Genomic DNA, 17940 nt, shown 5'->3' with positions numbered 1-17940 from the left:
TCCCAACTCCCTGTCCCCCCAAAAAAACCCAATTCCCCCCAAAAAACACCGTTAGACTTTTACTTTATGTTATATTGGCTATACGTGGACCATGTAATCCTTCCTACACAAACATCAGAAGCAAGGTTTGAGCTTTCTGGGCCACAGGGTATGACCAAGTCCTTTGATAGAGCTGTCCTGGCATGGAAGTAAAAAAATCAGGTCAAAGCTCTGATAGCATGACCCTATGTCCTCTGGGTAATGATGACTCCAGCATTAAAGATTCTACAGATGTTTTGGTAAAGCAGACTGAGATCTCCCAGAACATACCAAAAAGCCAAAAATCCTTGGTAAGCTGCCACCAAGCATCAAGAGAAGAGAGAAATGCAGAGGATGAGAGTCTAGTTTGTTTGTTTTTTATGTGCTTGAGAATTTGGCTAAGTAAACTGGGGGAAATGTCACTCAGCTCCATTGCCTTGTGTTGTCTTAAGCCAGTTTTGCCTGACACCATACGACAAAACACAGCCTGTCCTTTTTGGGTGAGCAGTGGGATTCACACTTTAGCCTGCTCTTGCACCTTTCCTTCAGGCCCTGGGAAGACTTAGTGTTAAATTGGTCACCCACAACTTGCTGTAGCTATTTTCCATTGGGAGGACCCACGGCCATTAGATGTTGTGCCATTCAGCATAAGCTGCTCTGCGAGCAAACACAAAAGGCACCTCTCCTTGGTTGCAGTGTTGCTCAGCTTGAGCAATATGCCAACGAAGTGGAGGCCTGAATTTCAGTATTCATCCTTTACCTGGGAACTGGATCCTCCCCTAGGGCAGCAAATAAAACCTACTGTGCTGGGGGCAACCAGACATCTCGTGAGCTTTGTTTTGTAGCTCTGTCCCTGAGGAATGCAGGGTGTGATTGCACCTCCTCCACTTTTAATTAATGAGATAGTTGAATAATGCAGTTATCCAACAACATGAGAAATTATTAACATAAGAAGCTCTGCTGCTGGTGACAGACACATTTGCTACCTGTTGCCTCTCTCAGAGGGGCACTGCGAAGGATTAGTTTGTATTTAAGAGATGTTGTGTACGATTACTTATGCATTGTTTTGCAAAACACTTCTTTCTGCTAGATCCTCTCATGGTTTCCTTTTACTGGCATCTGGCTTTCTTTGTACACCTTCTGCTCCCATAAGGATGTGAATAGAAAGTGCTTGGGGTTCCCTGAGCTCCTGTGCTGGATGGAAGGGAGATGGAAGCAGAAGGGTTTCAAACTGGGCAGGCACCATGTGCATGTCTGGGATGGCAGTCGTTGTCTGATGATACTGTTACTCCTTGAAATTTTGAGCCATTTCCAAAGATTGCAACAATTACGTGGTTTTTAGGAAGATGAAGTATCCAAATAAATGTATAAAAAGTCAGGTGTCCTGTCCTGGGGCTGATCCTCAGCAAGGAGGCATCTATCAAGGATAGCCTCTCTCAAGTCCCATTCTCCAGTGCTGAACTGCCTCTCTCCTTAGTTTAAGAGCCAAATTTTTGCCACAACGCCTGGCAGTGCTCTGGGAATGTGGGAACGAACGTTCTGGTTTGGGAGATCTTTTGGGAGATGAAAGCCAGAGCCAGATGTTTGCAAAAAGCCTCCAGTGTGGATATCTTTCACACCTCACTTCCCCTTCATCCCCACCAGTCTCATGGCTGATCTCACAGCAGCTCATGTTGTGCTTTCTACTGCCACCCTCCATCAGCTGGAAAGGGCCTCAGCAAAAAAGCACAACGACAACATGTCCCTCTCACATCTTGCAGTCAGGAGGAAATTATTATTTCTGTGCCTTTTTAGACAGGCAAAGAACTACCTTGAGTTGCATGGAAAGTCAGCAACCTTTGGAAACTTCTCTGAGCTGATAACAGGAACAAATTTTAGACAACACTTCTTTTTTCCTTCTCTGAAACATTGAGACTTTTGTTCCTCTTCTCTTTGAGACAGACAAACCAAAACAAGCTGAATCAGTCTCCAGCAGTACACACTTCACTTTGAAGCCAAAATCAGCTTTGAACCCAATCCCATGTTTTGATTCCAATGTGTTTCGGAGGAAAAAAGTCAAAATCAACATTTGTTTTCTGTGTAATCAGCGTTAGCTGACCTGTTCTTTCTCCCCTCTGCCTTTTGGAAGAGGAGACAAACATCTGTGTGCCCAATTCCAACTCCGGATGGGCAACCAGGTGCCCTGAACCTCACCGGCCCCGGTGACGGCCATGCTCTTCTTTTCCAGGTGCTCCATTTCAAAGGTCTCAGCATCCTCATGCTACCTCCTGCCGACATTTCCACCTGGGTCCCCAGCCTCAGCTCTCTGCCGACTTCACCTTGCCTCACACGATGCAGCCCCAGCCGGGGCTGACCCCACACATGACCCCCGCACACCAGCATAGCGGTCCCCTGCACCAATCCCTGGCCCCAGTACCAGCCCTGCCCTTCCAAGATGTGGCCGGACCATCCTTCCTACCTCAGGCGCTACACCAGCAATACCTCCTCCAGCAGCAACTCCTTGAGGCCCAGCACCGCCGGCTCATGCCCCATCCCAGGTAAGGGGTCTTATGTTTCCCAAATGTGGTCTACAGTGTATAAAGTCATAGGTTCACAGAACGCTTTGCGTTGCAATGGGCCTTAAAAGCATCTGGATCCAAGCTGCTGCCATGGGCAGGGACACCACCAACTGCCAAGGGTCCCATCCAACCTGGCCTTGAGCACCCAGGGGATGGAGCATCCACATCTCAGTGATGCTGGGAAGCTGTCAGTGTCACTTCAGCAGAGCTCTGGCAGAACTTCCTAATAACATTGGGATCTTTTCATAAGATCACCCACGTTCTCTCAAAACACCAGGAAGCTGCATGCCAGGTTGCACGACTGGGTGAACTTTTCCCACAGGGATCCGTGCTGTGCTCACCTAACATATCCAAACGTCACCTGGTGTCATCTCTCAGTCAATCACACTGGTCATCAATCCGTGATCAGTCATCACATCATCATCAGTCACAGTGGAAACACCTTGATGTTGCTGTGAAGCTATCCTGCATCTCAGAGAGAGCAACAGACTGCATGAGTGAGCCATTTTCTCATAGCTGATGCTTCAAAACCACATGAGACATGGCATTCACTTATTCCAGTGGGTTTTCACTTGAAGAGCTCACTCCTCTGGATCCAGGCTCTTTGAAGAGAGGCAATGCAGGGAGGGAATGACGACACTGATTTGGAGTACTTTCAGTCAAGAAAAGCAGCCTAGATTCATATTGGTCTGATGACTTCAGGGAGGATTACTGTAGCTCAGGAGAGGTGGGAAGGGATGCCTGGCCTTATCCTGATATTGTTTCTTGAGAGAGAGGCTCAGATAACACGTAGGAGAGGAGTGCTTTTTTTGGAAATATATGGAAGCTATTTATGGATTGTACCCATAGACCAAGAAAGAGGGGATGAGTCTTCGCAATGACACCTCATTTGGAAAGAATGCTACAGACAAGAAGGTCTTTCTTTCCTTTTCTGTCTGCAAATTGTGGATTCTTCTCACCCTGCTTTTATTTTGCATAAGCTGGATTTTAGGTGGATTTAATGATTAGTTAATAATTAGGTAGCAAATATGTGCAAGGCTGAGGCACTGATGATACAAGCATTTATCTCTTAGTCATAAGCTCAGTTCAAATAAAACCACAGAGCACAGCTCCATGTAGAAGTTGCTTTGATGCCTACTGGCAGCGTTATCTCAGCCAGTGGGCTGTCAGAGAGAAGGGAGTGTGACACAAGGAGGGCAGCAGCCTCTCACCCAGCCTCGCAGCCTCATTCTGAAAGCATCCATCATATCAGGAGGGCCTCAGAAACCATTCAGACATGGGATGTGAGGTCCTATGAATGGGATTCTAGATGGTGCCTTCAAAGGTGGGAAAAGACTGAAGTCCCTAAAAAGATGTCAATGTATTTCCACTCCAAACTCAGCAGAGCTGGAGCAGGAGGAGTTGGTACAAGCCTGGCATATCCATCATCCATGGAAATATTAGTGGGAGAAAATTCTGTCCTGCAGTTTCTTCTGACTGATTCTGTTATGAATGAGGTTCCCCAAGACTTTATGGACTGTGCAGGGAGATGAGACAACCTGCAGCTTCTTTATGATGATGGATAATGCTTGCACCAGGAAGACGTTTTATCTTGTAACTATTGTTTATGGGGCTGACAGCAGGGAAAAGAAAATAGTGCCACTATCACAGAATGGCTAAGGAAGAGGTTTAGTTTCCTCTTTTTCCTCTCACGTTGCAGCTCCTGTAAACATATGGATGCTGCAAGGGGAAAGAGTGGAGGTCTGCATCATGTCCATGATGACAAATGCTGTGCTTCTGCACTCCTCTTCCCATCATTTGTACCTCCACTTAGACTTCTTTCTCTCAGTCGCATGCTCGCAAGCCCAAAGTTTTGGATTTTCCCACCATTTATCAATGTTGGCTTAGCTCAGCAGTGCCCACTATCACTGACTCACTTCTGGTTTCCTCCCCAGGCGGGCTCAGGAGCGCATGTCCATTCAGCCTCACCGTCTGCACCCCAGCTTTGACTTCAGCCACCAACTGCAAACCCCACAGCCCATGGCACCCCAGCCCAGGTACTTGGCCGAAGGTACAGACTGGTAAGTCATCCTCATTTCCTCAGTGTGTTGAATGAGGTGCTCGGAAGGCCCTAAGGAGAATGGATGGGTTAGCAAATGCCTTCGTGGCTCAGTGCTTCCATGACAGCTGATGGTTCAGTTCAACAAATACAAATAGTGGAGAGTCTGTGATGGGGAAATTCATCCCTGGGAGGGCCATGAGTACACGCTAAAGGCTCGGTCTGTGGTTGGTAACACTGATGTTGATTACATCTCTCCACCCATACTTGCATAACACACCTATGCATTAATTTCCCCAGGACCTGCTCCTGGTGCAAGGCACAGCCTGCAGGGAAGCACAACTCAGGGGCAGCTTCCCACAGACCAGCACCTCTGTCTGAATGAGGTCTTCTGTTGTCCACCAGGAACTCAAAATGTGATCCTGTGATTCAGCCACAGTTTTTCCATGGTTGAAATTAGAGATCGTGGTGCTGCTCCACCCCCTAGGATGGGGTGCATGGATAAACAGCTGCTAATGATTCTCCCATCTTAATGTCTGATACTCAGGAAAAGCCTAGGAAACGATTGATAGCTCTGTTTTCAGAGCAAGTTTTGAGCATTAGCATACTTAGTAAGACACAGGGCCCTACTTGGAAGAAGAGGAAAATAGAAACATGCTTCTGAATAGCTGCTTGTTAGCTGAGCAAAGTCCATTCTCTGCACTGAATGCAGAAAATAGCATGTGAACATGTAATTAGAGACAATCATAATGTAAAAGCACAAGGAGACCAAAATAAAATGGCACAGGAAATCTTAATTACGGCATTTTCTAACATCTGAGCACTTAGCTTTGCAAACGGAGAGTTCTTTTAACACCGGAATTTTTCCCTTTCCAGAATAATAATATATGACCTAAAACATGGCGAGATCCCTTTGTCATTTTCTTCTCAGGTGTTCCCATTGCTGGCACCACGATGCAACAAATTTGGCCGATGGGACATTGTTCAGATAAGGTTGCAAAGCAGTTCACATTTCATCTGAATACAGCCATTTTTTTTTTTCTTTCTTCTGCTTCTCTTTCTGTGCATACTGCTTAATTATCATCATTAGGAGGATCTGATAAACCGTCATTTAATCATCCCTTCCTCCTCCCTCCTCCCCTCCTGTGTTGTTCCATAGCTTTATAAACTAAGGAGTGAGGATGACAGAAATCATACACTGTGTGTATATATTTGGGTGACTCGCTTCCCCTCGGGGCACATGTACAATTTTGCCCAGTGACAGATACAAAAACTTTCATCTAATGTGTTACCACCACATGAGCAGAGACAGTTCTTGCTTGGAGGCAGGGGGTGGTAGGCACTGCCACGGGAAACAGGGATGGAAGTTGGAGCTGTCGGTGATTTGTCATCTCAGACAGCCAACCCTAGATTAAAACCTTCTGGAGAAGAAGAAATAAACTCCCATTTCATTCCTTCAGTTGTTTTCTGATACGCGTCTAGTGACGACCTTCAACCTGTTGCCTTTATCCTTTGGTTTTTGGTTGTTGGCAGCCCATATGCTACAGGCATCTCAGCTATTTAACCTCATTTCAGAGCATCCAGGTGCGGTACATGTAGCACAGGCTGGAAGGTGATGATTGGTTTTGGTTTTCTTCAGCTAATGTGCTCTGCTTATTCATTTTCAAACGCCAGCATTATGCTTTGGCCCACAGCATCACGCAGGGACATTTATTTGTGGTTTTAAGGACCCACTCCACAACAGAAGTATTGTGATTGCAATTACTCATGCAAGTTAATTAACACCCATTCATCTCTCAGAGACCCCTTCAGTCCCTGATCTCACCCTGTTGGTTATCACATCTACTTTGTAGGCAAGGAATATGGGCAGGCAGAGAGGAGATAGCCTCATGCCAGCACCAGGGATGAACTCACTGTCTCCTCATTTCTAATAGAACATTCCAATCTTCAACAGTCTTAAGTAATGGGATAAATCTCCAAAAATGCAGTGAAGGGGCTGGAAAATACCCATCCTTGTGGATTCCCACCCCAGTTTTGTTCCTGACAGTCTCCTGCTGTGATTTATCCTCTGCTAAGTTTTGCCAGCACACAGCCAGCAAAGAAAAACCCTTTTTACTCTATCTTGGTGACTTATTACAGGGTACCAGTACCCTAAAGTTGTTATCTGGTACACAGTCCGTGTTGGATTTCTGCACTTACTGTCCCCCTCATGACCATTAACTGGTGCTGGGCATCAACAGCTGCTCCAAGACACAACTGGGCTGATCTTAGTAAGCCATGGATCTTGCTAATCTCCTCCATGGAGAGGAGAAGTTCAGGCTGAAATGAGAAGCCCTCGTGCCCTAATTAGCTTTGCCTTGGCAAACATGAAGACAATGGTTATCAGAGTGCCAGCTTTTGTAGTTATGATAAAGTAAATGACATACAAAGCACTTGTTTGCTGAGAGATTCTTTGACTGGAGAGACAAGGGACCAGCTAATTGGCTGATAGATGGAGATGCTGCGTTAGGTATCCTCTCATCACATCCACGCAGAGCTGGAATGGAGTTTGAGGTTCAGCTCTGCTTTCTGGATTGAGCAGTGCTGCAGTGTTTGCTGGGATCTTGGTTATTTGAAATCCCAGGATGGAGCTGGAATGATTTCTGGAAGGATCAAGTGCCTGAACTCACAAAGATAAAACCCATCCACGTTGTGTGTGGTTGAGTGGGACTTCCAGGGATGTCCTGTTGCATCAGTGGCGGTGTGATGCTGCTTCCTAGAGATGCATCATCCAGATATTTCCCAAAACCTAATTTTTTTTTAATTTTTTTTTTTTCCCCCCCACAAAGAAAAGGTCTGAGGATCCAAGAGGCCAAGTGTGGTGCAGTCCCCCTTGTTCCTCACAAAACTGTATCATGACCTGTGCTGGGACACTTTCAGGGAGATCATCAGCATGGACGATGCTTAGCTATGTCCTAACAGTACCCACCATTCCTCTATTTCTGCAAAATATTCTGGGCAAAGTGTAATCGTCTGCAGTGCTGGTGACACAGAGAAGACCTGGTTGGCCAGGTTGAGCTACTCATCCTGGGGACTGATGAAGCCACCAAAATTGTCACGTTGCATCCTATAGCCCCTGTCCCCAGCTACCCCCAATGCTAAGTGGCATAAAATCAACCCCTCGCTCCATCTTTTGTGCGGGAGGGGAAGAGAGGTGAGCCCTTTTGTTGGGCTCTGTACCATGAAAGAAGACAGTCAGAACCGTATCTTCATCCTTGCACCCACAGGGACCTCAGTGTCGATGCAGGACTGACTCACGCCCAGTTCCAGGTCCGCCCGGTCCCTCAGCCCTATCAGCATTACTTAGCTACACCTCGGATTCATCACTTCCCCAGAAGCACATCCTCAACACAGATGGTAAGTGAAACACTTTCGCTGAGAAATGTTTTATGCATTGTCTGCCAGAAGGCAGTCAAAATAAAGGCTGCTATCTTTCTATCACCTGTCTCCTGCGAATCCCACTTATCTCCGGCCGTGGGAGGGAGTGTCTGAAAGGATAATGTTGCATCATTGCACTCTGGATTAGAGACAGGAAAGAAAAGCTCAGCTGCTCTGGAAAGAGTCAGTCCGTTGCCTGTAGAGCACTCACAGTCTGATCTACATAAGCCTTGGCAGGATGTGAGACTTAGCAGTTATTGGTAATAACATTATTATGGTATACCGGAGTAAAGCATGGGTTCCCAGGGCTCCCTGCAGCCAGAAGGATTGGTGGTAGGTGGCACCTTCCTTCCCATGCTCACCAACCTTCATCAGTTTGTCATCAACATCAGCCTTGATGTCACACGTTGAGTTTTTCGTGATTTGTTGCACCAGTGGAGGTGGGATAAACATGAAGGGTCACTTCCATGTCCTTCTCCTAGCAGGGAGTTGCATTTGGAGCTGAGCCACCCTGCTAATCCTTAAAGCAGCCTTATAAAGCTCACAGATGTTCTTTCCCATCCTGCCATGGTCAGAACCTGACACCTGTACATATGACAAGGCTTTCAGTATTGGAGCCTGGATGAAGAAAATTGCACCGATTTAAAAATAAAAATTAAATTAAATCTTTTTTCAAGCCAATCCACGTTGAGAGATTGGAACTTCAGTGTTACAGATGCAGTGGGAATTATTGTAGCAAAGAGTTAATTCAGAAGACATGCCTACCGGTTGTTGTCATTTACATGATATCTATTTAATTTTGTTGTTGTTGTTATTATTCTGTTCAATTTTGCTTATTAAAAGATTCCCATTGGGGAAGGTGCTGGCCTACTCTTTCATTTTCAATTTTTTAAGCACTAAATTTAAATCAGGGAACATGAGGGATTTCTTTGTGCTAGCACAGGTGGCTTTATTTTTCTCCCTTGCTTCTTGCAGGTTGTTCATGAAATCAGAAATTACCCTTATCCTCAGCTTCAGTTACTTGCTCTTCAGGGACTGAACCCAAGCAGGCACACATCAGCTGTGCGGGAGAGCTATGAAGTATGTATCTTGGGGACAGGAATAATTACATTTTTAAACCCTGGGAATCCATACACGCACTGTTGTAAACTCATCAGACCCTGCCTTCTGGCATGGGAGTCACAGATGAGAATGGGACTGAACCTGCAGCAATTAATAATAACCTAGAAGCCAAAGCTGTTGAGTGGATTTGGTGAAAGATGGTCTACCCATCCTGGTAGCTTGGTGCTTGGGTTTGGCTCCCAAGTCTGGCAACAAAGTGCTCCAGTTCTTTGTTTTATTGACTGATTGATTGATCGATTATTGAGTTTTCCAAACCGACAAATGAGCTTCACCCTGATTTCTTAACTATTGGACATCCAGCTTTCAGCTCTGTGCCTTGATTCCTCAGTGAATGGCCCAAGAGCCAAAACTCAGATCTATCACCAAATTATAACTGATTTGGGTTCAATGGACATTTTCACCAAGGGCAGGGCAGGAGGGAGCCTTGCTCCTTGGCAGTGGGGTGGTGGAACCTTGCGTTCTTCCACTGATGCTTTTTTGCCATCTGTTTTTCTGTACTTCAGGAGCTGCTGCAGCTGGAGGACAGGCTGGGCAGTGTGAGCAGGGGGGCTGTCCAGAACACCATTGAGAGATTCACCTTCCCCCACAAGTACAAGAAGGTGAGAGTCCTGAAATCACAACACGGCCACCAGCCCCTCCTGGTTGGCCAAGTGTTGCGTGTGTGGAGTGCTCAGAAGATAGGACTTTGGTGGGTTGCAATCCTCAGCATTGACAAACCAACACCACCAGCTAAAATATACCCCAAAGTACTTTTTGGTTCTTTAATAACCTGTGGGATTCCCAGGTTGATGCAGTGCAGTAGCTCAGCTGGCTGATTCTTGCTTCTAGGCTAGGAAATTACAAGTCAAATCTTCAAAAGGTTCTCAACCTTCTCCCACCCAGTGGGAAAGGAAGTGTCTACAGCAAGAAGGCTTCATGCATGCTAACACACCCTTTTCTGCAAGAAGGTGGCACTGACAGGGCATTTTTTCTCCCTTTGCTTTGCAAAGGACATCTGTGCTGGAGCTGATCTTCTGTCTGTAAGGATGTGCGTGCCAAATTTTTGGGCTGTACTAAATATAAAATGATAATACTGCTCACTTGGGTAGAAATTTCATTTTTGTCATTCCCAGCTGAACAGGAACAAGGAGCTATATTGCACTGTCCACGCTGGAAACGAGTCAGCTCTTTGCTGCACTTATCTGTGGCCACATCTCCAGTGGATCCAGAAAAATTCTATTAGTCGGAATGGATATGTTGGAGAAAAAGGAAAGAAAGTGCAAGCTCTGCTCCATGGCTGTGCCAATAGGTCACAGTGGATGCTCTTACTGGCAGAGGTGACTCTATATATTTTTGGAGTCTTCAAGAGAAGACCCCATCAAGGAATACTATCAGGCCATCCTTTCCCCAAGGAGAACAGAGGAGGTAGCAACTATTTTGCTTTCTCTGGCTCTCCTAAGCTCTTATTTTTTGCCTTGTTGAAGCTTCACAGGCTTAGCAGAGTGTTAGAAAATTGAGTCATAACCAAGTTATGTCTTTGTTCTTGCTGCAGAGAAGACCACAGGAGGGTAAAGCTGAGCAAGAGGATGGAGAGGAGTCAGACACTGATGAGAAGTGCACAATCTGTCTGTCCATGCTTGAAGATGGAGAAGATGTCAGGTATGACCCTTTCCTACTGCGTGGCTGTCTCTCAGTGACATCTCAGTTGTGTTTGTTCAATAACACCACTGTGCTTTCATGAGACTGTCTCTGTTCTTGTCCTGACAAACTCACTTGGGTTGTTTCAGGGCTTAGGAAGGAAAACTCTTAGTTGGATATTGGTAGGGGCCATAGTTAGGTAGAGCTCTGAGCAATAGGACCTCATAGGTGTGGATCACCTGCTCCAAAGCCATACTGTTGTTCAGATGTCAGAGAAGTGTGGGTGGCAAGGCTCAGGAAGCCATCTGGGGTTCTTGGTCATCAATGTGTGGCCTTTGCAGATGACCAGTGCATGATAAAAGATAACATGGATGTCAAGTCCAGGGGAAATGGTCCTGTGGCCAGGAGAGAGCTATTTTCTTGCAGAATAAGTGAGGTTACTCAAGCTTCAGGGGTTACTCAAGTTTCAGGGGGCCATTCTGAGCAACAGCAAAACCCCTGGTAGCTCTCAGAGAGATCCCCAGACTCTTGGCTGTGCTGAAGCTCTGCTTGTGACAGAGGATGGGGCCAAGAAATTGCAGGAGGCTGAGCTACCATAGGTGAAAGAACTGTGAGTTGGCACTACTTGGTCCTTCTCCTCACACATTAGCCAGTCGTCATGAAAAGCTCTGATTCTCTTGCTGTGGATCCTTGTGATTTGGGATCCCTCTGGCTCATGAGAACCACCAAAGAGATGACAAAGGTGACACGGGTGAAAAGCAAGCTCATTTCCTGAAGCACTCCAGTCACTCAAGTAGGAGTAGTGGAACACACTGAAGTCACAACCATCAAAAACCCAAGTGCATAGCTTAATACTCCTGAGATGTCAAAAGTAGCAGCCAGGGTAATTGGTGATTGCAGTTGGTCACTGCAGCTTGGGTCAGGTGGGCATGGGGTTTTCTAGATTTATATCCAAGGACAATAATCTCTGACCTACTGCTGATGTTGCTGGTGGAGGCTGTAGGGCCTGGGAAGCACAAGTGTCACTACTTTGCTGCATTCCCCAGTCCTGGATGCTGTTTTCTGGATTTCCTGGGCTTTTTCCATCCACACTGTGCCTAATGGATCGAAGAATAAAATTACAAAATCATAGAATCACTCAGGCTGCAAAAGACCACTAGTCATCCAGTGCAACCCCAGTGCCCTGACTATGTGCACTAAACTATGTCCCCAAGTCTCCATGGTTCTTGGATGCCTCCAGGAACGGGGACACCCCCACCTTCCTGGGAAGCCTATGCCACTGCATCACCACTCCTTCTGAAAAAACGTTTTTCCTAATTGGGGATGCAGAAGGAAACCAATGAGCTCGTAAACTATAAAACCAAAGGGTTTTCTGCAATTTTAAAAAGTTGATGGTGCTTCTCTTCCCACAGGAGATTACCCTGCATGCATCTCTTCCACCAAGTATGCGTGGACCAGTGGCTGGCCACCAGCAAGAAGTGCCCAATCTGCAGGGTGGACATTGAAACACAGCTCGGCTCGGACAGCTGAAAGAACTGGCTGGACACACCATTTTCCTTATCAGGTCGTATGGCCATAAACCCTTGCAGCAAAATTTTTTGCCTTCTGAGCCATTTGATTGAGAGGAAAAGTCTGCAGGCACGTTAGAGAGGGAGAGGAGGAGGTGTCAGTACAATATCTAGCGGTAGGAGATATTGCACATGCGCAGGATACGGGCCTGGTGAAAGGGAGCTGGCATTCCCGGAGCTCAGAGACCCCATGCTACAGAAGATTTAGTGTTGAACATGAAGGAACTAGTTGTGATAGTCTGGCCTGTCAATCCTGCATTTCATGAGGATTGTATATATACCTCTCGAATACGTAGAAACATGTTATAGGGGTCCTTTAGCTATTTCTATGGATGGCAGCTGGAGCATGTTAGCTTAAGAAATGTTGTGTTTGATGCCCTACTCATCTTGTGGTGGACATGTTGCTGTTACCTAATTTGCACCAAATATTTTTTCATAGATTCCTTATGTTGGTGCCTGATTAATACATTGCAAAAGGGGAATGCAGAAGTCAAGCTTTCCCACCCTTGGGGGGAAGAGGCGAAAAAGCAAAATCCTGTTTACAATCAGAAGGGTTGCGCTCTTTTCTTCAGCCATGCGTACTTCCTTTCCTTGCCTTTACAGTGTTGTAAATTTAGAGATGCTTAAAATACATTAGCAACAACAACATAAAGAAACGACAGACAAATTGAAAATGAAATGAATGAAGCAATAAGAAGATGCTTCATTCCTGCCGTTCTGCTGCTGCTGAATGCTTTCTGTAGGGGTGCAGTGTTGAGGTGGATGCTGTTTCTTTGCTCTTTGTGTAGCTCAGCATGCTGAAATCCACGCTAGGCTGTGGGCTATCTCCATGATCTCTGTTATCCATTGTAAATGATCTTTGTGATATGGTAAGCTGGAGGCTGGTTGGCTTCGGAGCACCATGGCTCAAGTCTCCCCAGGGTTGGACATCTCCTGTGATTTAGGGTATAGCTTCTCAGAAACATTGCAACAGGACAAAGGGAAATGGTTTCAAACTAAAAGAGGGGAGATTAAACTGGATATAAGGAGGAAGTCCTTTACAATAAGGGCAGTGAGGCCCTGGCACAGGCTACCCAGAGTCGTGGTGGTATCCCATCCGTGCAGACAGCCAAGGTCAGGCTGGATGGGCTCTGAACACTGCTGGAGCTGTGGGTGTCCCTGTGCACTGCATGGAGTGGGACCTGATGGCCTTTAAGGGTCCCTTCCCAGAGAGGTGTGGATGCCCTGGTCCTAGAGATGTTTAAGGCCAAGTTGGATGCGGCCCTGGGCAATCTGATCTAGTAGTTGATCTAGCAGCTGATTACCTGTGGCAGAGGGGTTGGAACTTGGTGATCCTTGAGATCCCTTTCAACCCAAGGCATACTATGGCTTTATGATTCTATGATTCATTCTGTGATTCTACAATTTTGGAGACACTGCTCACTCTGTGGCTGGGCAGGGCAGAGCAGCAGCCAAACTGCCCCACTTCCATTCCCCATCCCAACCTATAGGAGATGGGAGAAAGGGAGTGGGGGACTGCTGTATCGCATGCAGACGCCGTGCTTCACCTCCCTGGTGAGAAAACACAGCGTAGGGAGAATAAGCAGATGTACAGCACAGGTGGAAGCCTTCTTTCCTTTCTTTTCATTTTTTTTTTCCCCTTAATCCACACAAGCTTTTAGTCTGCAGGGCTGAATCTCCCCGAGCAGCTCTGGCAATGGGATGGGAGGAAGCTTTTTGCTCATGAGGAACTGCCGATGCATTGGTTGTTTGGATGCAGTAAGGGAATGCTGGATCTGGAGAGTTTGCTGCTTTCTGGAGGGCTCGGTTTAGCCCTGCGTTGGAGCACTGTTAGATATTTCACTCCATATTAAAATGGAACTTAATTTATCAATGTTCATTAAAATAATGCATACAATTGGAAGCATTCCTCAGAGGAACGGGACATTTCCATCCCCCAAAACAAAGACATGAGCCACAGAGACCCAAAGGATAGCCCTCCAGAGAACCAGCACTCACAACCGTTGTTTTTTTAAAGAAAATACTTTTTTTTTTTTTTTTTCACATTGAGATAGCAAATGAGGTATGCTAAGGAGCCAGGGGGATGAATTGGAAACTTTATATATTCAAAAACCAGATATACAGAGCTGAGCACTCCTCTATGTGCTCATAGAAATGACCCTAAATTGCCATCTGGGAGATGGTGGGATTCCTGTGAGTTCTAAGTGGAAAGTGCCCTCCTCCGATGTTTCCTATTCTAATTTTTAAAACATAAAAAGAAGAGAAGGAAGTGACATGGGGATCAAGGAGCCTTTCTTCCTCCTCTTTCTGTGCCTGTAGGAAGGAGGAAGCAAAGGGAGGAAGCAAAGGGAGGGTCATGGTGACGTATATTTGCCATAGGGACATATATTTGCCACCAGGCATGAGCACGGGGCACCAGTGTGAGGAGGGATTTGGGCTCCCTGGGGCAAGGAATGACCCATGGGTACCATGGAGACACCCAAGGTCAGACTGGACAGGGCTCGAGCACCTGGTTGACTTGTGGGTGTCCCTGTTCATTGCAGGACCAGGTGGCTTTGAAGGGTCCCTTCCAACTCAACCCACTCCGTGGTTCAGTGATACACATGGGGCTTGCTCCAGCAGCAGCAGATTGGAGCAGCATTAAAAATAACACTGATACTACTAATAATAACAGGAAAAGCAAGATGTCGTTCCTGAGAGACACTGTAAGCTGTCCTGGTGCACCTAGGTGTGAGCTGGGGGCAAAGCAGGGGAGGAGCAGGGCCATAGGCCCCTGGCTGGGCAGGGAGGAAAGGAGGACCGCTTTCAAACTGCGTGTTTTCTTAAAGCCTATGCGAAAGTATTACTATTTGCCTAATGAACAAGCACAGTTTTTAGATGAAAAACCAGAAAAAGAAAAAAAAGAAACACACACACACACACACACACGCAAAGGAAAAACAAACAAACAAACAAACAAACAAGAAAAAGACAAAAAAAAAAACAAAAAATTGGTGAAGAAAAGCACCAAAACTCCCATGGTCCGGTGTGAGTGACTGATCCCGCGGTGCGTGAGGACTTGCAGGTTCCTGTGTGGGTTGGAATCCTGTGTACGCAACAGTAGGAGGAGCTGGAATAGAAACACACACTCCAGGAACAAAAACATTGATAGTTTACAGGGTTTTGTGAGTTTAAATGCCTTATATTTAACAATCATAATTTATGACTAACTTGTAGATATTGTGGGTTCTTATTTAATTATTTTTATAGTTGGTTTTTTTTGCATTTTTAATTATAATTTATTTATTTAGAAATTAATACTAATTTTTTTTATTACTCCTATTACCTCATTTTTGCATTGTTTCTGGGAATGGAATGCTTTGCATGCGTCGGTACTTTAAAAAGAAATTCAACATGGGATGTCGGGGATAATGCTTATCTTGTCGAAAACAAAAGAAAAAAAAGAAAAAAAATCAGGGTGTGTGATTACAAACTGTATTACTGTGGTGCTGTTACCTTGGATACATTCCATAAAAATGCAAACCTTTGATTCTGTATGCTGTGACATAGTGGAAAACTGCAATATAGTGACTGTGTTTAGCACATGTATATGAATATTATTTGCACTCATAATCAAACTCTGGTGATCCTTTCACTCACGTCCTTGTGCATTGAAGGGGATTAATGGCGTTCTCCAAAACCAAAATGTTTCAGTTGGTTCCTGCCCTGTCCCAGCGCCACTGGTGACACTCCCGCTCTTGCTGCATGCTTCTTGTAATAATGAATGCAAGGCTGTGCTAGGGGCAACGCATGCCTTCAGTGCATGACTCTGCAAATTGCTTCATACAATGAGGTAGGGAGCCCCGGTGCTGCAGTTCTGTTTAATTTTCAGTGCTTGTTCTGGCTATGTGCACCCTATCAAACCGTCTCCATGAGCACCCAGCTGGGTGCTCCAGAGGAGAATGCAGGAGGGAATCGATGAGCTCACAGACTACAAATCCAAGGGTTTTTCTGCAGTTTATAGAAGCTGAGCCTCCCATCTTTTTTGACGTGGAGGTCCTGCTCCTCATGGTGCAGTACCATCGGGATGGTGGGACTTCAGCTCCTTCACTGCTTCCAGATATGGCTAGAAGGATAGGGCAGAGAGGGATGGGACGGTTGTGGGGACGATCTGGGATCCATTTGTAACACGGGGCCACAAACACTGGCTATAATCCAGCTGTCAAGCACGCCTAGACCAGAAGCCCACCAAAACGACCTTGAAAGCCTTTCAATCAGTTTTTCTCCCTCAGTCGGGGCAGAAAAACCTCAACTTGAGGCTTGTTAATCCACTGTAGAGCTGGGGCTACACCAGAACCCTCCTGTGACCTCATTGGGTCACCCCAAAGGGGACCAGCTCCCAGCTGATGTCCCATTCCTGTGTTGGTCCATATCTCCGCCCCCACTGCAGGTGTCCAAATGTCCACATTCCCATCTGCATCCATGACCACGATACTGCTAACACACTGCCCCTTCCCCAGAGGTGCCCAAATACCCAGTGCTTGCGCCATGCAGGAAGGTTAAAGCACCCTTGACATTACTTTAAGCTTTAAGCCATAACTGCTCTGGGTCCATGCAGATGCTCAGCCACGCTGAAACGGAGTTTGATGCATCTCCACCCCAAAAGGCTTTGGATGCAATTCTCTTTTGGGGCTGGAAGGCACAACGTAACCGTACCTTCATGCCTCCTCTTTTCCCTTCAGGGTGCTGCTCTGCTTTGTTGCCTTTGCCTTTGCCTTACCCCAAGTTTCAGGCTCATGTTTTCCCTTTGCTGCTCCTCCCTTGGAGCCTGGAGCCATGGTTTTGGGCGGTGTGGGGATGGGGGTTGGTTGTCAACCCCGCAAAGACACCGAGAAAGGGACGCATAAAGCACGGGGCGAGCAAACAAAAATCCTCTCCTTTAATGGCCCGAGCCAGTGAAAGGATCACCCACATTTTTGTACTCCTACTGCTGTTCTGTTGTGCTGTGCAACATTTTGCTACATAGACTATTTTATAGAAGAAAGCTAGAAAAATATTTATTATTAATATTAAAGCAATAGTGCATTGAAGAAGTGAAAAGACATTAGAAATTGTGTAAATGCTTAGATTCACTTTTGGTGGATTTTTTGTACTTTATTTATAACTAATAAAATGAACTGCATTGCTAACTATAAATCTGTGCTGTACAAAACGAGCTGGAAAGGCTTTTGTGTGGTCTTTATTTACCATCCTGACCCTGACTCCATTCCATCATGTAAAATCCCCTCCAGGTTGATACCTGCAGCCTCTTTAGGACGAATCCTTTAGCAAGTGCATGGTGGTAGAGCTTTTTTTCTGCCTCTTCCAACCCTGAATCAGTAGGAAAAGAGAAATCTACTGGAAAATGGAATTTAAAAAAGTACTTTTATATTAATGCAGGGAGAGCTGCAGGCATTTTCCATCCTTTTGTCACCCTTGGAGAACCAAAGCAACACCTAACTTTGCGCCCTGTGCAGACCCTTTGTGATTGGGCTGAGCACATCCTGGGGAGAAGTGCTGCTGATAATAGAAATGTGGGAATCTGCTGGAACCCCCAGCAACTTGCAAGGCTGTGTAAGGGACA

General features: G+C 46.0%; 1 protein-coding gene across 1 annotated transcript in view; it reads left to right on the top strand.

Moving 5' to 3' along the window:
* ARK2C (arkadia (RNF111) C-terminal like ring finger ubiquitin ligase 2C) overlaps positions 1–17532 on the top strand; it is a 44656-nt gene extending 27124 nt beyond the window's left edge. The window contains exons 2-8 of the mRNA XM_085213274.1: positions 2246–2555; positions 4511–4636; positions 7881–8010; positions 9007–9111; positions 9657–9752; positions 10685–10791; positions 12183–17532. Coding sequence (XP_085069400.1) covers positions 2246–2555; positions 4511–4636; positions 7881–8010; positions 9007–9111; positions 9657–9752; positions 10685–10791; positions 12183–12300 — 992 coding nt within the window. The 3' untranslated portion in view covers positions 12301–17532. The remainder of the gene's footprint in view (positions 1–2245; positions 2556–4510; positions 4637–7880; positions 8011–9006; positions 9112–9656; positions 9753–10684; positions 10792–12182) is intronic.
* The last annotated feature ends 408 nt before the right edge of the window (positions 17533–17940 follow it).

The sequence above is a fragment of the Meleagris gallopavo genome, chromosome Z (genome assembly GCF_905368555.1).
Source record: "Meleagris gallopavo chromosome Z, MGAL_WU_HG_1.1, whole genome shotgun sequence".
Lineage (NCBI taxonomy): Eukaryota > Metazoa > Chordata > Aves > Galliformes > Phasianidae > Meleagris > Meleagris gallopavo.
This window is presented reverse-complemented; position numbering and strand designations above follow the sequence as displayed.